At 36.4% G+C, this 22,553-nt stretch overlaps 1 protein-coding gene across 5 annotated transcripts in view; it reads left to right on the forward strand.

Annotated features, from left to right (window-relative positions):
- The window catches only part of DMXL2 (Dmx like 2), a 158,107-nt gene that overhangs the window by 18,123 nt on the left and 117,431 nt on the right, over nucleotides 1-22,553 (forward strand). For 4 of the 5 annotated variants that reach the window (XM_057543197.1, XM_057543198.1, XM_028167484.2 and 1 more), the window contains exons 2-5: nucleotides 14,367-14,492; nucleotides 17,255-17,326; nucleotides 21,300-21,378; nucleotides 22,200-22,335. In XM_057543197.1, the coding sequence (XP_057399180.1) occupies nucleotides 14,367-14,492; nucleotides 17,255-17,326; nucleotides 21,300-21,378; nucleotides 22,200-22,335 (413 nt within the window). Of the gene's footprint in view, nucleotides 1-14,366; nucleotides 14,493-17,254; nucleotides 17,327-21,299; nucleotides 21,379-22,199; nucleotides 22,336-22,553 lie in introns of those variants that run through there. The other variant, XM_057543200.1, reaches the window with a different exon arrangement.

Here is a 22,553-nt window from a genome sequence, read left to right on the forward strand (position 1 = left end):
GATAAGTAACAAGATATTTATATAACCTCAAAATATCTTCCCACAAAATGCTTATTAATTACAAAGGAAAAATAATAGCTTTATAGAGGAGAAACTTGTCAGATACCACCTTTATCAACTGATCGAAGTTAACATCACCAGAGATGGGACAAGTAGACAAATGTGCCTCTTAGTAAAATGCAGTGAGCACATGGCTATATTTCTATGATGTTCCTGCCCAAAATGCATAACTGAAATCTAATTATAAGGAAGAGTGAAAATGCAGGCCATGGACTTGGAAAAGATAATTGCATCACATATATTTGACAAAGGATTGGTATCCAGAATATAAAAATATCTATAAATCAGTAAGAAAAGAACTGAGAACTTAATAGGAAGTGGATGAAAGTCTTGAACAGGCATTTCACAAAAAGAGAAAGTCTAGATGACTAGCAAACATATGAAAAGAGGCTCTTCCTTATTAGTAAGCAGAAATGCAAGTTGAAATCAAGAAATACCATTGCATACCTACCACATTTGCAAAAGATTAATTTGACATATCTGGTGATGGCAAGAATATCCATAAATGGGAATCCTTATGCACTGCTAGTGGGAATATTAATTCATACAGCTACTTTGGAACAATGCTTTATCATTATATACCAAAATTTAAGATACATATTGTCTATGATCTATCAATTCTTCTTCTCTATATATATTCTAGAGAAATAACATATAATATGCAGGATATCTCTACAAGAATGTTCAGAGCAGCATTGTGTTTGTTTCTTAGAACAGCATTGTTTTTAATAATATGCAAACAGTCCAGGAACATTAGAATGGATACATTGTGGTACATACAAGGGAGTATTAATAAGTAACGAAAATGAATGAATCACAGCTATATGTGTCATGAATTAACCTCTGACCAAATGTTCATGAAAAGAGCAAGATAAAAGAATACATGCAGTATGATTTCACGTACACAAAGTTCAGAGGGCCGGCAAAACTAAACCATGTTATTTAGGCATGCATGCAGAAGTAGAAAAACTACAAAGAAAAGCAAGGGAGTGATTTCGCAAAAAAGTCAGGGCAGTGCTACTTTGCTTGCGGGAGAGAAGTGTCCTTTTGAAGGGACACACGGTCTTTTGGGTTGCTGGAAATAGTGTCTTCCTTTTTTAAGTGGTGGTTATGCACACGTTCATTTTAGTTTATTCTTTGTGGTGTCTGTTTTATGTACCCCTCTAGCTTTTTTAAAAAATCAACTTAATGGAGTTTTGTGAGGGAGTGGATATAGATGTATTTTGTTTTTTTTGTTTGTTTGTTTGCTATGTTTAATGAGAATCTCAAGCCTTCTTTGTAAATTAAAAAATACAAAAACAAAAACTTACCATCCACCTCTCCCTGTCCTCTGGCGAAATGTAAACTTCATGTGGTAGAGACCCTGCCTGTTTTCCATCACATTCTGCCCTGTGTGCCTGGTCCACGCTAACTGCTCAGTAGACATTTTTGTTGACTTGAATCCCCACAGTCATCCCGCTGTGAATATTCGTTGAGACTTAAATGGTACAAGGAACAAATTACCTTAAGCAATGGGGAATTATAAGAATACAGAAGAGGAGTAGAATACTGTGAGGGAAAACTGTGGCCTGCCATATCAGTAAACAAAGGATGCTGCAGCCATCAAGCCACTATCCTCCCGCCCCCCCACCCCCAGCCCTGAAGGAGCACAGGATAGAGGTGAATGGGCTGCCTGCTGTCAAGCCATCAGCTGCTGCAGCCACCCCCAAAGGTGCACCCTGAGGGGACTCAGGATGGGGAAGAATACTGGTCCTAGATAGCTAAGGTGCATATCAAAGCAATGATTTCAATGAGCCCAGACTCTTGCATCTTCCCATACGTAGAAAAGTGCTAAATTCATTAACTTGAGATTTCTGGTTTTCTTTAGTTAACAGTAATCTTCTCATGTTGCGACTACCTGGTCTTTGTTGCAAAACTCCTATATATCCTGGCTTCTCCCTTACCTCTTCAGAGCAGTCCCTCAGAACTACCTGAGAGGCTGCCTCCTGGCCTTGAAGTCCTCAGAAAGTCCGCCAAATAAAATATAATTCTCAACGTTTAGGTTGTGTAATTTTTTTCAGTCTACAAGACAACTCTTCCAAGAATCTTCTAACACAAGTCGTATGTAGTACAACTGGGCCTCAGATATCAGGAACTTGGTCGGCTCGTGGGACTGGTTGCTCTGTCTGTGTTGGACTGTGTGGCTCTCATAATATCTCAACCTCTCCCTGTGTTGGATCCATTAAAACTGGCTTGCATGAGGACCCCAGGGACCGCCCTGGCCTCTGTGTACATAAAGTCCTTTTGGCTTTACTGCCTATTACTACCTGCTACATTTCTTGGTATTTCCTCGAATATCCAGAAAGTGCAATCTGACCCAGCTCACCTTTTTTAAGCCAGGCCATATCATGGGTTGCTGGCCAGCCTGTAGCTTTTGGTATTAAATTCTTGGCCTTTGGAATCAGGTGTCACCCTGGTGCAATCAGTTGTATGCGGTGAGTGTTGGTCACGTTGTCTGCCCAGGCTGTGGGTGGGGCAGTTTTGCTTAGAAACGTCTGCAAGTCTGATGGACAATACACTTGACGTGATAAACCATAATTTTTCTATTATGGGATGTTTAGGTTGTTTCCTTTTTTTTTTTTTATTACTTTAAATAATGCTGCAGTAAACATCTTGGTACTAGTTGTACTGTTTGTTTGCACATCTGAATGTTTTCTCAGGATAGAGTCCTAGAAATAGACATAATGAATCAAAGTACTTAAATCTCTTTGCAGTCTCTTATTAATTCATATTACCAAATTGCCTTCCAGAAAAGTCACATGTTTTTATACTGCAATAGTGTATGAGAGTGACAGGTGCACCATACTCTTGCTCATTGCTTTTTGCTGTTCATTCTTCAAAGCTGAAAAAAGTACATTCGGCTATTTAGTGCTCCAAAAGCCTTTCTCTAGTACATATTCTGGGTCCCATGGGATCACAGATGACTACTTTAGTAACTGTAGCTTTATTATACATTTTTTTTGCCAGCTTTCTATCCTAGTGTCCTCATTGCTGCTGCTCTAATATCATGGACAATTCCATATTTTCCTTGAAGCCCTGCTCTGAATATCCCCAGTCTTCATACCAGTTTCAGTTCCAGTCAGGGCAAGGGACAGATGAACTGAAGTAAAAACAAGGTTTATTTCAGTATACACAATGAATCATCAAGGAAGGGCAACTGAGCTTCAGAGTGATTAGAACTAAAAAGCTGGTAGAATAAACCGCGTTTTCTTAGAGATTTTGCATACATGTTTTTTAATGAGTTCTTTCTTATTTTCAGATATCTGATCCATTTGCTTCTCAAACTGGTGATTTCAGTTTCAAATTGCACACTGTTCTTTTTTTTTTTTTTTTTTAATTTTATTTATTTATTTATTTATGGCTATGTTGGGTCTTCGTTTCTGTGCGAGGGCTTTCTCTAGCTGCGGCAAGTGGGGGCCACTCTTCATCGCGGTGCGCGGGCCTCTCATTATCGCGGCCTCTCTTGTTGCGGAGCACAGGCTCCAGACGCGCAGGCTCAGTAGTTGTGGCTCACGGGTCTAGTCGCTCCGCGGCACGCGGGATCCTCCCAGACCAGGGCTCGAACCCATGTCCCCTGCATTGGCAGGCAGACTCCCAACCACTGCGCCACCAGGGAAGCCCCGCACACGGTTCTTAATGGCTGCCTTATCCCTGAATATGTATGACTTTTTAGCTCAACTCTTCTTGCTAACTCTGGGATTTCTGGTTTAAATTCCCCAGAATAGACTTCAGCATAGCTCATCTTTTTCAGCTATTAGTCACTGGTCATTATTCTGGACCCATCCTTGCCTCCTGTCAGCTTTGAGTAGGGGAAAGAGTCACAAGATATAGAACATTTAGCTGGGGTTCTATGTAAAATAGTGTACACTGGATTATTTAATCTTTTTATCAAGACTTTTTGAAGCAAATTTGTGTACACTTAACAGAATCACAGTTTAAAAGTTGAAAGGGGTCTCAGAAGTGATCTAGTCACAATCTTTCGTTTGACTGATTGAGGAATTATCTGTAGAGAGACTGTGATTTGCCCATTGTTATAGTCAGTGTTAGCACCTCTAGATTCTCAAGAATGTACTCTTTCCATCATATTGCAGGATTGGAAGTTTAATTATAATTTAATAGTTTAATCATATTATTTGGGCAATATTTTTTTGAACACTGTCAGGACCATCTCCCTCAAAATATCAACATTTAGATTAAATGATCTTCTGGAAATGGCCAGTAGTTACAAAATAATTGAAAGTTGTCATAAACATTACATATTAATATTGCTACATAATATACTATTAACTTTAAAATCCTTTCAAATGGAAAATGTATTAAGAACAAATTAAGGAACAAGATATTAGGTACTTATTTTCTCTATATCTAATAATTTAACGTCCAAAAATCTCATTTCTTTAGATGTAGCAGTTTTAAAAAGTAGTATTTTACTTCAATATTCTCTATGAGGCAAATTATTTTATACTCTAAGCTTTAGAGAACAAATTTGAAGCTGAAAGGTGACTCTAAGTTTTTATACGTGCTGGCCAGTCCATGGGGCTTATTGTTACCAGTATTACTATGATTTCCTTTATATATTTTTGATAATTAATACTTTGAATGGTTTATTCTTAGCACTGACATAAAATAATTATTTATAAGAGAAGATAATTTTTGGGTTTTATTTCCAGGCCTACCTTTTAATGAGAATGCAGGCAAGCTGGAGATAGAGCTGGTTTTGTAATGGTTAATTAGAATTAATTAATTAATTATTGCATATTTTTCTTTTCAAGGTCTCATTTTCCTTTCAGATGGTACTAGTATCAGTAAATTAAAAAAACATATGTTCTTGGTTCAGGGGTATAGAAATAGGCTTAGTTTGGACTACAGGTGTCTGTTTCTTTTTATCTTAGTATTTAGAAGTTTTTTTATAGGTCCATCTTGTTAGTAAATTATCAAAATTGGCTAGCTTTTGACTAATATTAAAAATAGTTCTTGTTTAAATTTAAAGTTTTAATTAGAGAAAGTTCTACTTTCAGATCAGTTGCTTCTCTGGGGTTGTTAGGAAGAAATTAAAACAAAAATCATTTTGTCTCTTACCCCTTAATCACAAATATGTAGTATTTTCTTCAGTTTTCTTCCTTCCTTTTTTCTGGCCATAAATTTTTGTTTTTACATGCTATTAATCTTTGTCTTATGTATCACTTAGCATACTGCTTGCAGCTTTGCTTTCTTCTACTGTTAACTTATAAGTAGTCTGTTAATTTTGCATTTCCTGATGTGGGTTGTTTCTAAGAGGAACCGTCCCTTTGGTTACCACACAAGTAGTCATAGTAGATTATTTCCGACATTGCTTCACGCATCATTGGCTTACTCTGAGCTTTTTGCGTAATATTTAGTTTTTGTTTGTTGTCTTGTTTATTTTAATATATAGTTTCTTTCTCATTTATTTTGCTCATTCAGCATTCTTGAATGAACTTCAAACTGTTAGAATGATTGAATCATCTCAGTAAAATGTGTTCTTAGTCGTGTGGAAGGAAGAGCTTCTTTTCAAATACTACCCTCTCGCCCTTTTCTAACTGTAGTTTAGACTTGTATCTGAATGACAGGAGGCTTATTTATTTTGGGGGGTGGTGGTAGGCAGTAATTGATAATGGTAAGGATTTGACTTTAGGTGTAGAAACTTATAGGAAGACAGATGAGGCTGATTGAATATATTGCTGATAATAAGTACTCATAGGGACTTCCCTGGTCGTCCAGTGGGTAAGACTCTGTGCTCCCAATGTAGGGGGCCAGGGTTTGATACCTGGTCGGGGAACTGGATCCCACATGCATGCCACAACTAAGATTCCGCATGCTGCAACCAAGACCCAGCACAGCCAAAAAAAAAAAAAAAAGTACTCATTTTGTAGACTTAAATTTCATTTTGAGAACTCTCATTAAGTCCAGAATGTGTATTTTTTATGCATAAATCTATGGTTTCCTGGTAAGCCATAAATTCGGTTTTAAGATGGTCAGTGGCTTCTTATGATCTATTTATAAAATTTTAAAAATTGGAATTGTGTATTATATTAATATACTATCTCAATTAAGAAAATGTTTTCTTTGATATGTTTGCACCTTCATATATCTTCAGGTCAGGCATTTTGTTAAAAAAAAAAAAAGAATTTGTTAGCTACATATGACAAAGGATAAGTTCTATGAAGAGCTCTTATAAATCACTGAGAACAACAGGACTAAAGACCCAGTTAAGAAATGGACCAGTGGGAGTTCCCTGGCAGTCCAGTGCTTAGGACTCCCCACTTCCACTGTCAGGGGCCCAGGTTCCATCCCTGGTCGGGGAACTAAGATCTCACAAGCTGCGCTGTGTGGCAAAAAAAAAACAGAAAAAGAAATGGACCAGTAATATGAATAGTCAGTTTGAAGAGAAAGAAATATAAATGGCTGATAAATATATGAAAAGATGTTCCTAATAAAAATACAAATTAAAACAAGTAGATGCCAGGTTTTGTTGGATTAGAAAGATTAAAACATTTGATAATGATCAGGATTAGTGATGAAGTGGACAAACAGGTACTTTTTTATATCTGGGGAGTATGATTTTCTTTGAAGTGCGGTCTGCTTTAGTTATTAATTCTAATCACTGACGCAGTGAGTAATGTCTTAGAATTTATTTTATGGGTATATTTCCATACATATGCATAGTGTCATATACATGAAGATGTTCATTGAAACATTTTTTACAATAGTAAAAGACTGGAAACAACCTAAATTAATTATGGCAAAGCCACAAAATGGAATACTATGCAACTATTAAGAAGAATGAAGTAATTCCTTCTGTGGGATTTGGAAAGTTTTCAAGATATATTGTTAATTAAGTGGACAAGAAGTTACAGAATTGTGTATAGCATAATCCCTTTATGTTAAAAAGAAAGATTTATATGTAGATACACTTATATGTACACTAAACATTTCAGGAGGCATTCATAGGTAACTGTTAAGTTATTGCTTCTTGGCTATGAGTGGGGACGGTCAAGGCTAAGAAGGTGACTTAATTTTCCTATATAGTTTTAAAATTTAGTACATGTGTTATTCTCTCTATAAAAAAGAATATTTTGTCATTGAAAACAAAATAAAACACTTTAAGTGGTTTATTTAGCTTTAATGGATAAGTACTATTTGAAAGTTCTAGCTTAATGAGGGATCCATTCAGCATTCAATAAGGAAACCTATTTGTCCATTTTAGAAGTTAATTTTTAATTCTGTGAGTATCATAAGCAGTTAGGGTTTTAACTAGGTGACTAAAATGAAGAGAGGGAAAGGATGTTTTCTTGGGAAATTTTTATTAATATGTGCATTGTTTTCTTGGTTGTAAAATTTTTTCATAGGTCAACACTGACCTCTTAAGACTATTTCCTTAAGGTGACTTGATACAACCAAGTAATCATGAAAGCCCAGACAACCTTGTATTCTCTTTAGTTTTTTGTTTGTTTATAGAGCAGAAATCACAGCAGAAATGAAGAATTTAAATGAATTTATGTAATTAACCAATAGGATGAACAAAAATTTAAGCACTAGAAAACAATATGACAGAAGATGGTCATTATTGAAGTGTATAAAACAGTGTAAAAAGATCTAAATTTGCCTGCCAGTATGTATTTGCCTTGTGACTTAGGACTTTGATTAAATCATATGAACTTCTATTTCTTTATATTAAAGTGGGATTAATAACCAACTTCTAGGTTTACTGCAGTCTTGAAAGAAAGACTAGGGATGTGGAATGCATAGTACAATACTTATACCCAGCAGGCTTTCAATAAATAGCACCTCTTTCTTGTAATTATTTTTCTAGCTTTTAATAACATGTGCCTTATATTTATATGAATCAAAACTCTCAGGGAGAGGTGGGAGTTTAACAGTAACACTCTTGGTAGAGTTTTCTTGTTAAATTAGACTATAACACCTTGTTAAATTAGTGAAACCTTTCAACATGCTTAGTACCTCTTGATTCATCAGTGCTATTCTTTTTAAAATTTAGACACATCTGTCAACAGTTGTCAGTGATCTCAAACTTTGACCCTGTATCTACCAGGATGTTAAAGCATCCAACTACTCCATAGAAAATGCCAGTATAATGTATTCATACTCTGTATTCTTATAGGAAAGGTCATGTTTGTGTAAGATTTATTACTCAGCCATAAAAAGAAACAAAATTGAGTTATTTGTAGTGAGGTGGATGGACCTAGAGTCTGTCATACAGAGTGAAGTAAGTCAGAAAGAGAAAAACAAATACCGTATGCTAACACATATATATGGAATCTAAAAAAAAAAAAAGGTTCTGATGAACCCAGGGGCAAGACAGGCATAAAAACTCAGATGTAGAGAATGGACTTGAGGACATGGGGAGGGGGAAGGGTAAGCTGGGACGAAGTGAGAGAGTAGCATATATACACTACCAAATGTAAAATAGATAGCTAGTGGGAAGCAGCTACATAGCATAGGGAGATCGGCTTGGTGCTTTGTGATCACCTAGGGGGGTGGGATAGGGAGGGTGGGAGGGAGATGCAACAGAGAGGGGATATGGGGATATATGTATAGTTGATTAACTTTGTTATACAGCAGAAACTAACACAACATTGTAAAGCAATTATACTCCAATAAAGATGTTTAAAAAAATAGGAAAAATAAATTTAAAAAAATTGGGAATTCCCTGGTGGTCCAGTGGTTAGGACTCGGCACTTTCACTGCTCAGGGCCTGGGTTCAGTCCCTTGTAGGGAAACTAAGATCCCATAAGCTGCAAGTCCTGGCCAAAAAAAAAAAAAATTCTTTACTTTACACTTTAATTTATCTAAGACTTAAGGGAAATCTGAGAAATTAGAACAGTGTTTGGGATATGAGTATTACTTATTTGAATTTTTGAAAATAATGTAGTCAAGGCAATTAGTATATATAAAACTGAGGTTAGAGAAGACTGAGTGTGTTATGCCTATTCACCTACACTTAATCATTGTTCAGAATGACATTGAACCCTCTAGAGAAGGCAACAGTATTTTATTATTGTCACGATAGTGTGTTAATTCAGAGGATTTTATGGCTTTAGAAAATACTTAACTTTTTTTCAAGTGTAACATTTTAATAAGGTAAAAGAAGAGGGTCACTTGTTTTTCAGCCTCAGCTAATTGACAGGACTCTCCTAATGATATTTTGGATATCACAACTAAAAACATAGAATCTTGGTAATAACAAGTACTCAGGTTTTTAGCTCCCATATAATAATTTTGGGATAACACACTTTGTCTAAGGAAGAGATTCTTTAAGACAAACTAATGAGATCTATGGACCCAGTGAAAATTAGCACATTCACATGGCTTTAAATATAATTTCCAGGATTTCAAAGACCTCCTGAGACCATCTGTGATTCACACCCACTAGGCTCAGGTTGAAAACTTCAATCAGGTTGGAAACTTAGTTTCAGTGCTCAAAGTAGAGACTAGTTTTCTCTTTCCTAACAGGATGGATTCAGTCTCCAAAAGTAAGGTTAAAACAAGTGAGGGTTAAAGCATGTCTTTGCCTTTAGAACTTGTGCTACACAATTATCTCTTAGTTATAAATTGTCAGCTAGCTATTAATTCTTCATCATAAGGACAGTTCAGTCCTTCCATAAAAAAAAACTCCCACGTGAATAGAAGGAAAGTATGTTTTTCTAAGATTCTTCCTTTTTTCTTGGACTTCATCTCTGCGTTTGGGCCAATACCATATCCTTGACCTTGAGAAATATTTTATATACATCAGTACTGTTATTAGTGCAGGACACTGGTGTCTGGTGCTATGGCATAGGGGTGGTTCTCCCAAGAACCCAAGGGAAGAACTTGGTTAAGGGATTTCATTTGTTCCAGAAAGGGCTTAGTGCCCTTTTTCCTGCTTCCCTGTAGTGATCCTGTAGCCTCTCTACCACATGTGGAGTAGTTTATACTCAGCCAAGTCAGAGATATTTATTTACCTAGTACAAAGGAGCACACATCCTGTACTCTCTGGGATCATTTTAGTATTTGCTTGTAGTCTCAGTGAGCGCCCGCTTTTCCTTCTGCACTATAAATTTTTCCTCTGGTAAAACTGAATTCTGAAAAAGAGGAATGAAACAAATTGCTTTTGACCTAAAATTGAAAGAATGGAAATCTCTTGAGTAATTATAGATTTTGTATAAACCTTCTCAGCTACTGGTCTTTACTCTGAGCTAGATGCTGTGGGAAATTGTACTTGGGATTACAAATATGAACATGGGCCTTTTAGTGCTAATATGACATCTTAGTGGAGTTGGGGTGATGCAATGGAAAGAGCAGGAGCTTTACTATGAAGCAAATGAATCCTCACTCTGTGAACTTGGGCGAGTTACTTACCCTTTCTGGGCCTCAGTTTCTTCACCTTTACAAGGGGGCCTGTGAAGATATGATATTCATAAAGACCCTAGCAGACTGCCTGATCATAGAAGGTATTCAATAAATGCTAAATTATTAAGGAAGGCTTTGATAGATTCTCTTCTGGTAGGTCTTCTAAATCCATGATGCTGTTAGACTGGAAGATAAGCCAAAATATCCTTCTCTTTCCTTGTATAGCTACCATCATAAACTTGGCCAAATTATTAGCTTGTATCAACTGTCTGAGCTCCATGTTCTTTGACCAAGTTTCCAGGTACATAGACTTCTGGAGCCAGAAATTAGGAAGATTTTGAATCATTTATTTGTTATACAGATATCTGTATCTTTTGAGGGCTGCGCGCATGCTGGGTGCTGGGACTACAGTGGTAAACAAGAACATGGTCCTTGCTCTGATGGACCTCTCAGTGTAGTAGGAACCAGACAAACACGCACACGTATATAAATCATTAAAATCTTATGCGCCTTCAGTTATAGAATGCATGTGATTCAGTACTGACTGATCATGAGTCCCCTGTTCTTGCACACTTGGGGTTATATGTATTTTAGACTCTTTAGAGAAAGGTGAAGAATAATAATATTCAACTTCTGTACTTTTCCAGCGCTTTGTGTGCAGTAATTTACGGGGTTCCGTTCTAGCCATGACCATGGATGTTATATAAGAGTAGGTATTGCCTAGGTGTGGTTCCACAGGATGCTAGTGCCACACATTATTGTTATGTTATGATGGTAATTACTAGTTTGATAAGGGATTTGAGACCATTTTAGACCAATGGTCTCTACACTTTTGGTAACTGCATAGTATTCTACTCGATGGATATTCAGTAACTTATTTAACCACTTCCCTACTGATAGATGGTATGATTATTTTCAGTTTTTGCTGCTTAAAATAATGAGGCAGTGAATGTCCTCTATATATTTTGGCAAGCTTTGCTAGTATGCTTATAGTAAAATAGGGACTTGTCAATCAAAGGGTATATTGTATTTAAAATTTTGATAGATATTGCCAAATTCTGTTATCCATGAAGATTCTGATTTAGTAAGTCTGGGGTGGGACCACGCAATCTGTATGTTTAACAAGTTCCCTAGGTGATTTTGATGCAGCCAGGTTTGAGAACTATTGCATTTCAGAAAAATTGCAAGATTCCCTACTTCTAAGGAGCATGGTACATGTCCTCTGGCAAAGGTCGGGCAATAATGGCTATCTAGGGAGGAGTAAAAATCCTCTTCAGTGACTGAGCAGTAAGAGCCTATGTCTAGAGCAGCTGTTGCTGGGGATGGCCCATCTTTAGAGAAGCAAGGGTGCTAATACTTATCTGAAATATTTTATGTCTCTTTGACATGTAACATAGGGGAAAAGAACATAAGAATTGTAAGGACCTGAGTTTGAACATTTTCCACTTACTAACTGTATAATCTTGGGCAAATAAATGAACTTGAATCTTTCTTTATGTAATGATAATGATACTCTCTTCCTCTCAGGTTTGTTGCAAAGATGAAAGGGGGAGTGATTTAACTTTTATTTATTTATTTATTTTTTTGCTGCTTTGGGTCTTCGTCGCTGCACGCGGGCTTTCTCTAGTTACGGCGAGCGGGGGCTACTCTTGGTTGCGGTGCGCGGGCTTCTCATTGCGGTGGCTTCTCTTGTTGCAGAGCACGGGCTCTAGGCGCATGGGCTTCAGTAGTTGCAGCACGTGGGCTTCAGTAGTTGCGGTGCATGAGCTCAGTAGTTGTGGCTTGCGGGCTCTAGAGCGCAGGCTCAGTAGTTGTGGTGCATGCACGGGCTTAGTTGCTCCGCAGCATGTGGGATCTTCCTGCACCAGGGCTCGAGCCCGTGTCCCGTGCATTGGCAGGCAGATTCTTAACCACTGTGTCACCAGGGAAGTCCCGATTTAACGTTCATTGAGTACCTTTTGTCTTTGCCAGTAACTTATAGATATCTCTCTGTCATGGGCAGTTTGTCATTTAGTTGTGATTGGTGATTCACTTGGTTGTCTCCCCATTAGACTCACTGGGACCACATCTTGTGTTTTTGTATTCCCAGTTGCTAGCCCAGACTTGGGACACTGTGCACTGTTTTGTGTCTTTAATGAGTGACGTGTGCTAAGCACTATGTAAATAGATTTTCTATCATAAGAAATAAGTATTATTTCTTCCATTCTACCACAAGGAAATGCTCAGAGAGCTTAAGTAACTTGCTTAACTTGCTTAAGATCCCATAGTACTGCAGAACCAACACTGAAAACCCTGCGTGTGGTGATTCCAAACTAGGTAAAGTTTTGCTCTTACCAAAAATCTGCTTTGCTGAGATAATGCTATAAAGCACTTTGGAAATTGTGAAATGTTTAAGGGTAAGATTATTTTTGTTATTTTGATAATATAATGTAAAGGTTAGCATGGTGACACAAATATTTCTTCTGCCTATACTCAGGATTCCCATTCAGTTTACCTTTCTTGAATGCATAGTATAGCAAATCTGCTCTGTCTATGAGAGTATAAGTGGTTATTTCCTCCTGGGAGTGATTTTTTTCCCCATAGTTTCTTTGCTGAAAATTCTGTCTTTGTTTTTCATTTGGGGGACTTTCTGGTATATGCAGACACATGAGTTGAAGATAGTTTATAGTAGTTAGAGCAGGATTTTGGCAACACTGGAAGTTTCAGTAACCAGTAGAAGTAGTGTCTGTCTTCCTCTCTGGTCTTTATCTTCAGTTCCCTCTTTCATTACCAGCCGTATGTGGATCTCACTGGATTAGCTGTCATCACATGTCAGCCCTGGCTACTGGATATCTGTATTTTGTAGGACATGACCATATTGCTTAAGGCTGTAGAAATAGTGGGAAACAAATACCACCTCATAAGCTTTATGTTGCTTTTTATGGGGCTTTTTCATTTGGGAATTACATTGTTAGGTTGTTTTGAATATTTAATCATAAGTTGAGTTTGGAAGAAAAAGAAAAATGTCCCCACCCTCTGCCCCTTATGTCATCATAAAATTCACAAAGTTGCAAAACAGGAATAGCATACACCAAGAAGAAGTGTGGCAATAGGAAGAAATATGTGGTTTTGCTCATTATAGTTCTTTTGAACAAGGGAATTTTCCAGGAACTTGACTTTGTGTTTTATTTTATTTTCCAGACCAAATACTTGTCACATTTTATATAAATCAGTTTATTTTTTATTTTGTCTAGCGTGTGTGTGTGTGTGTGTGTGTGTGTGTAACCACTTTGGATTGGTTTCCTCTCTCTGTCTCTCTGTCTTTCTCTCCTGCCTGGTAAGGTTGAGGGGAGGGGGCAGGCAGGCTGGCTTCGTTATGGATTCACTTCGGCAGTTGAGTTTGTTTAGTGTTTGCCTTAGTGCATGTAATTCTGCCTCAGGGGTTCATGTCTATTTAACAAGCTCTTTAAGCCATGTGGAATTGTGTTGGAAAATGCATCTGATTTCTATCTTGATCTTCCTCAAGCCTGGTTTGAACCCTGGGAATGCAATTGCAGCCTTCAATACCTTATTACTTTCAGATGGAGGTTTTATTCTTTAGGGTTTACTGAGATGAGCTTCAGAGAGAAATTCTAAACCGAAAGATTTATGACGGATGGAGGCTATAGTGTTTAAGACCTGGAAGAACCCTTTTCCTGTTAGTAGCAGTTGTTGAGTGATAATGCATGGTGTGTCGTCACCCCATGTTTTTGGTGTGACTTTTAATGTTCTGATTTGGAAATTGACATTTTTAATATTCTTACATTAACTATTTTTGTAAAATTTATCACAGTATCCTTTGCAATAGCAGCAAAAACTAAGAGAAACTAAAATAATTCACAAATTACATATCTTACATAATGTAAAACTTTTCTTTTTAGGCATATGGATCGGGCTGTGATATTGTTATTTTGGCAAATGACTTTGAATGTGTGCAGATCATTCCTGGTGCTAAGCATGGAAACATCCAAGTCAGCTGTGTGGAGTGTTCTAACCAACATGGAAGAGTAAGGGATTTATTTACTTTACTAAATGTCATCTTTTAATGTATTTAACAATCTCAGAGAGTATTCTTATGCTTTTATACAAGGCTTGCCTACAATTTCTAATTATGTATTATACCTTGCTTAGATGGCTGTTAATAGGAGTGGGTAAAATGATAGGTTGTGTACAAATTTTAAAGAGCCATTAAGCTGATAAGTGATAATTGTTCTACCTGTATATACTGTCTTAAAAGATTTGTAGGCTTCACATTCCTGTGTGTACTAATATTCTGCCAGTTGATAGTTCTAGCAGCTATTAAGCCAGTAGCAGGGAAGTAAACTTTTATCTTCTATATCTAGCATACCTTATCTCTCCCAAATTACAATAACATCAAATTTTTATCAAGAAATGTAGCAAGTTGTTAGCATCTAATATAATATTTGTCATGTAACTGATGCTTTGTAAAGTTTCTGTTAATTTAATGAAACTTTATTTGTTGTTTGAAGAATGTTAAAGTTCATTCACTCAGACTCTAAACAGAGGATTTATTTTAAAATAATTCAAGTTTCATCATATTTTCCTCTCCCCCAAAATTTCACACATAATATACATCAAATTTTATTATATGTCAAGTAAATATAGCATATTTGCTGTATATTTTAGCAATTCATTAAGGCCCATGTTGTGTAGCAGAGTTAAATGTTTCTATGGGAATATAAGAATGATATTTTTCCTGTAATAATTGTAATAATTTAAACAGTTTTAGTGTTCTAAAAATTGTTCTTTACTAAGTAATAATAAATTTTATCAAGGATATGTTAAATTGGAATATTCATGGTAATAAATAGTAATCATGCAAATTTATGCCAAATAATAAATTGTGATATTATATCATTTCTACTGTCCTACCCTGCTGTTTGTATTAAGCTTTAATATTTGGGTAAATGTGCCACTATATGACAATCCAATGATAAAATTGACATAGTATTGAAACACTGAATTTTCTGGTGTTTTCTGATGCTTGTTTCTTGCTTTTCTGAATTTTTTCCCCAGTTGTTTTCCCTAAGTATTGCTTACTCTTTAGAAAACACTCAGAGTGTCAGATTTCTCTCATTAATTTTTCATTGCTCATCTCCCTATTCCAAGCATGGTAGCTTTAAACCTGCTTAGAGTTGTTACGATAGTTGTCAGAGATGCATTTTAAAAAATTATTTATGTGCTGGTGATGATCACAATAAACAGATACTCTGGGAGCAAAATTTTTGTTTTTGTTTTTATTTTTTTTTAAATATAGAAGCCCTTGGTTTTCATAACCATGTTTTTACTTTTTCTAACCTGGTTGAAGGTAAAGAAGCCCAAATTGTGACATCTCTGATTCACTGTCTTTTATTGCCATCTTCTTTTATTTCATTTATCCCCAGTCCTTGTGATGACTACTTTCAGATTTATGACTTTGTATTAACCAGTTATAATCATTTGTTCATTCATTCATTGACATGTTGAATGTGATCATTCATAACACTTTTTACCTAAGTGTTACCATAGCCAGGCATTTTAAGTAGCTCTCCCCCTACCATTGTGGAGTAAAAGCTTTTTCTTGGAAAGAAAGTTAGATATTGAATAACAATTAAAATCACTTTTTTGGGGACTTCCCTGATGGTCCAGTGGATAAGACTCCGCGCTCCCAATGCAGGGGTTCCGAGTTCGGTCCCTGTTTGGGGAACTAGATCCCACATGCGTGCCGCAACTAAGAAGTCCGCATACTGCAACTAAGGATCCTACATGCCGCAACTAAATATGCCTCAACGAAGATCCTGCACGGTGCAGCTAAGACCTGGCACAGCCAAAATAAATAAATAAATATTTAAAAATGAATGAAGTGACTATAGATACTAAAAATAAATAAATAAATAAATAAAATCACTTCTTTTGCATTAGAGTGCCCTGAAATCACAGTAGACCTTTTCGGCTTGCCTTAAAAGCATGTATACCTAATTTAGCTTTATAGGTTAACCCCTAGACCTAGAGGTGTGAGAAGAGATGGTTTTTGGTCTGTTCCCTGTAGTTGTTTCCCTCTTGCCAAGAGGAGGATAAACTGGGAACTGGCTTTCAAGGAATTATTGGAAAACAGGCTCTGGTAAGCTCCTAGGAACAGAGGAATTTGTGTTTCTTCTCATCAGGTATGTGACCTGGAGCAAAGTCCTCTTGGCCCCCAAACCCCTAGCTTAAGTCCACTAGAGATGTCTGTATCAGCTGTTTCTCCTCCAGTTGCAGTGGATGTCTCTCTGGTTTCTCCTTAGTCCATTTTCTCTATTCCTCCTTCTACATGGTGTTCCCAATTGGTATTTTTTGTTTGATGGTATAGTTAATGGCATTTTATTTGATATATTTTTAAAACCTGTTGCTCTTTGATGTCTTTTTCTACTTCTCATGGTTTTTATATTATTTTCACTGGACTGTAAAGTTTCTGACAGATGTACCACTGAAATGTGTCTTCATTAATAAAAGTTATTTCTGTATTTAAAAATGAAATTTTTATAGGAAAGGATGATTTCTTTGAATAGGCCAACCTTGTATTTGATATGGAAAATAAAGCCTGCTGAATTTTTGATAAGAGAAGAGATTCTTAAGTCCAGTACTTTTCCAGTTATATTTATGGAAGGGAAAAAAACCATAAATACTGTATTGGGATTGTATGTAATCAGTTTATACATTATTGTGAAAAGGAAGTTTCCTTTATTTTCTCTTTTCCTTAAATATTAATGCTCTGTTTATTCTTTTTTAGGTTGCAGCTTCATATGGTAATGCTGTTTGTATTTTTGAGCCCTTGGGCATAAATTCTCATAAGAGAAATTGTGTAAGTATTAAATGGTAGTAGAAAAGTTTTATAATTGAGTTTGGAATCCTGTTGACAGCAATAAAGAGCTCCTTAGGAGCTGGTGCTGAAGGTGGTCTGGAATATCAGTGTGAAGTTAGTCTGGTGCTTTATGGTAAGATCTTTTACATTCACTAGGAATATATCCCTAGGCCTTTTAGAAAATCAGTTTCCTAGGATATTGCTTATTGAGATTTGCCTTGTTAATTGGGATCTACCCCAGGTGAACTCCTGTTGTTTCTTATCTAGATTACTAGACTAGTCTCCTGTCTAATATCTATCCCCTTGCCCTTTCTCTGTTCTCAGCAGAGTAGATCATGACACTTCTCTGCTAAGAACTCTAATGGCTCCATACTTCTCTCACATTTAAAGCCAAAAAGCCTTAGAATGGACTGCAGCCCTTCTTCCTCCACCCCCGCCTTGCCCCCGCACCTGCACCCATTTATTACCTCTCAGAGCTCATCTACTATTTTTGTCCTCTCTGGTCACTCCAGCCACACTGGCATTTTCACTGTTCTTTGGATAGTCGCCCTCTCATCTTTGAGCCTTTGCATTGGTTGTTCTTTTGTCTGGAATATCCTTCTTTCTCTAGATAGCTCCAGGGCCAGTTCCTACAGATCCTTTAAATTTTTGCTTAGTAATACCTTCTCAATGAGTAATACCTTCTCAACTGCCTTGACCGCCCTTCCCTTTTTTAAAAAAAATAATTATTTTCCTTAATTTTTTTTTTTGGCTGTGTTGGGTCTTAGTTGCGGCACACCGGATCTTTTCGTTATGGTGTGTGGTCTGCTCGGGTTTCTCTCTATTTGCAGCATGAGGGCTTCTCTCTAGTTGTGGTGTACGGGTTTTCTCTCTCTAGTTGGGGTGAGCGGGTGGGCTCTGTAGATTGCGGCACATGGGCTCTCTCTTTGAGGCAGGCGGGCTAAGTTGCCCCGAGGCATGTGGGATGTTAGTTACCCAACCAGGGATCGAATCTGCGTCCCCTGCATTGGAAGGCGGATTCTTTACCACTGGACCACCAGGGAAGTCCCTTGAACACCCTTTTAAAAATTGTCACTTGGTTCTCCCACCTTCCTTCTAACCCACCTATCCTTCTATTTTTAAACCTTTTTCAATAGAGCACTTATCTTGTATATTTACTTATAGATTACTATTTAGAATGTAAGCTCCATGAGGGTAGGGAGCTTTGTTTCTTTTGTTCACTGATGCATCTCAAGTACTAGAACAGTATCTGGAACATAACAGGTACTTCTAAATATTTGAATGAAGGAGTTAGGAGGTTAGGTAAACTCAAGGAGTTAGGAGGTTAGGTAAACTCACTGGGTGCTGAATTATGTTTTGTCTTACTTAATATTCAGAAAATCCAATATGGTTAGAAAAATTTTTAAATTTTAAAATTACTACATGTATTAGAACTCCACCATCACTCACAAATAGTTAAAACTGCCAGTGTGAAATCTGAACGCCAAGATTTCACCTCTTGACATATTTACCAGTAATTTTAAAAAAAATTGTATTCTTAACTGCAGTAAATAAGTGGTTTTGATATTTTTCATTAAATGTATGTATATGAATATTTTTTTTACATTTCTCCCAGAAGTACAAATTATATCATAGTCTCTTCCCTATGATAATATTATGAAATGCATATTAAATTTTCAGAGTACTTAAGAGTCATCAAGAGTACATATTTAAAAATTCAGGGGCTTCCCTGGAGGCACAGTGGTTAAGAATCCGCCTGACAATGCAGGGGACATGGGTTCGAGCCTTGATCCGGGAAGATCCCACATGCCGCAGAGCAACTAAGCCCGTGCGCCACAACTACTGAGCCTGCGCTCTAGAGCCTGTGTGCCACAACTACCGAGCCTGTGCTCTAGAGCACACGAGCCACAACTACTGAAGCCTGCGTGCCTAGAGCCCATGCTCCGCAACAAGAGAAGCCACCGCAATGAGAAGCCCTCACACTGCAACGAAGAGTAGCCCCGACTCGCCACAATAGAGAAAGCCTATGTGCAGTAACGAAGACCCAATGCAGCCAAAACTAAATAAAGAAAATAAATAAATTTATAGAAAAAAATTCAGATTCCATAAATAAATGATACAAATGAACTTATTTACAAAACAGAAACAGATTTACAGACTTCGCAAACAAACTTATGGTTACCAAAGGGGAAAGGTGGGAGGGATAAATGAGGAGTTTGGGATTAACATATACACGCTACTATATATAAAGTAGATAATCAACAAGGACCTACTATATAGCACAGGGAACTCTACTCAATACTCTGTAATAACCTATATGGGAAAAAAATCTGAAAAAGAATAGATGTATGTATATGTTTAACTAATTCACTTTGTTGTACACCCGAAACTAACACAACATTGTAAATAACTGTACTCCAGTATAAAATAAAAATTACATTTAAAAAAAATGGAAAAAAAAAAATCAGATTCCAGACCTCACTCCCCAAATTTCTGCAATGTAATTGGTCCACAGATTACACTCTGAGAAGCACTAATGGAAAGAATATTAGGGATAGCTCTAGTTTTAGGAATGATTTTATTATTACTGTAAAATAGTTCTGTTGAGCAGTATTTAAAATACTGTTGTGACTGTTGTTGGGTCAGCAGTGATAGGCTTTAAAAAATAACTTTTTCCTGATTAAAAAATATAAAATTACTTTTGGATACTGAAATTCAGCTTTTATAGTTGTATTTTAAAATTCCACCTCTAGATAGTCATGAAATCTTGAATAAATTATTTTATTGTTAAACATTTTAAAAGTATTATAATAAGAGAGGGCATTGCCATTTATTAAATTATTACTTGCCAAGCAATTACTGTATAACTTGCCTATAAAAAGCCTTGACATGGCTTTACATTGCACTGTACTTTCACAGAAGAACATTTTATGTTTGTCTACTGCAAAGAGATATCTAAAATTTTTAATTACTGTATTTCATAGGAAAGAGCTGTGACTTTTAAATTTTAAATCTTTCTACACTTTAGAATGGAAACAGTAAGAAAATAGAATGGAAATTATTCAAATATAGGTCAGGTTTGTGGGTTTTATATATTATATGGTTCAAATTTGTTAGCTTTTTGGAAGGTATATCTAGTTTTATTTTAGACATTGACTCCATAGGATTGTGTTAATTTGTACTTCTTTCTAATGTGCATTTACTTTGTTTTTATAAACATTTATTGAGCATCTGTGTACCAGTCATTACAACACTGAATACACAAAGCTCATTATGGCATAATTCCTGCCCTTGAAGAGTTGCAGTGTAATAGGAGAGTCAGATATATAAACAAATAATTCAGTGTGACCAGTGTTATAATGGTAGAATATAAGTAAAAAGTGCTCTGAGTGCTGCCAGGATGTCAGAAGAGGCTTCACTGCAGAGGTGATGATTTAGCTAGATCTTGATGTAACCATAGGAGTTTGCAGGCGGAAAAGAGAGGAAGGGATACCCTAAGAATAAGAATGTGTTTATAGGGGACTCCCCTGGTGGTCCAGTGGAGAAGACTCTGCGCTCCCAGTGCAGGGGGCCCGAGTTCTCTCCCTGGTCGGGGAACCAGATCCTGCGTGCATGCCGCAACTAAGAGTTTGCATGCCGCAACTAAGAAGCCTACATGCCTCATTGAAGATCCCGCATGCCGCAATGAAGACCCCGCGCGGCCAAAAAAAAAAAAAGATTGTGTTTATAGACATGGAAGGAAGCCTGGGAGACATGCTTTGTTTGGGCGTGGCAAACAGCCTGATATGGTAGAATAGTAAGTGGAATCATTGGAAATTATTTTAAAAACAGTATTTTGAAAATAATAGTGAAATATTTACATCTTTGTTTCAGATCATAGTCTTCAGTTGAAGAAAATGATAATATGGTAGTGCTTGTGGATATTACTTTGAAAACTATCTTTCTCTTTTTTCTTTCTCTCTGTATGTTTCAGCAACTCAAGTGTCAGTGGCTTAAAACTGGGCAGTTTTTTTTGAGTTCCGTGACATACAATTTAGCATGGGACCCTCAAGGTATTTAGCAATTATCTTTAGAAATTATGAAAAGTTAATATTTGTTTTAAGTGTGTGATTACAATGTGATATAGTCTCCCATAATAAGAAAATGATCAGTAGTATTCTCTTTTTGCTAGTGAATGAGTATACTTTTTTCTTTTTCATATACACTGCTTTGTACAGTGCTTAATTTACTGTTAGTTCTGTGCTTTCCCCGCTACTTTTGAATGTTTTGTTCCAAGAAACAATGATGATTTCTTTTATTAATTAATGTGCTGCACTTTACTCCTACTGTTTTTATTAAGAAATAAAATCAGAAATAAAACAAGATCAGAAAAACCCTATCTCATTTTGTTATTTGTATTTCGGGAAATTACTGTCTTTAATATTGAAAGTTTAGAAACTTTTAATGATAATGGCTGTTGTCCATTTTTACATTCACAACTAGTGAGGGTAATTTTAATAGTCCATGTAGAAAAACAAATTTCATTAATCTTTAGTTATGTCTTATATCCTGAGAATATTCTGTGTTGTATATATCAGAGTTTTTTGGGGTTTGTTTTGTTATTCTACTTCTGTTGTTATTTTATTTCTTAAAGTTTTACCTGATAGACAATAGCTCTTTGTCAGGAGGCTTTTCTTTTTTGTTCTCAAGTTTCCCTCAAGTTTTCTTGTCAGTGGATTCTCACTTTTAAATGGATATAATCCACAAGTGTTTTTCATAGACAATATTGCTTATTTTTCACAGAATAGTTTATAGACCTAAGCAGAAGCCCACATGTGCATTTATTTCTCTAGATAATCCTTGCTTATTCATCTGAACATTCTTTAATTTTCAGATAACAGATTGTTGACAGCAACTGATTCTATTCAGTTGTGGGCTCCTCCAGGAGGTGACATTCTGGAAGAGGAGGAAGAAATCGATAATAAAATTCCTCCTGTTTTAAATGATTGGAAGTGCATCTGGCAGTGCAAGTTAGTGTCTAACTCTGTTATGTTCATTAATTAAAAAAATGCTTCCTGAGATATGTTCTTAGAAGCCTAGAAAAATAGACTTTTTCTAACCAAAACCCATTATAACATCATCCTTTAATCTGTGCTACAATTGATTGTTTTAAAAAAGGATGAAAATATTTTCATAGTTAATAACCTCAGGACTTGGGTTGAGAAGGTTGATATGTAGGAATTATTCA

Source organism: Balaenoptera acutorostrata, chromosome 3 (genome assembly GCF_949987535.1).
Source record: "Balaenoptera acutorostrata chromosome 3, mBalAcu1.1, whole genome shotgun sequence".
In the NCBI taxonomy this organism is placed as follows: Eukaryota; Metazoa; Chordata; class Mammalia; order Artiodactyla; family Balaenopteridae; genus Balaenoptera; species Balaenoptera acutorostrata.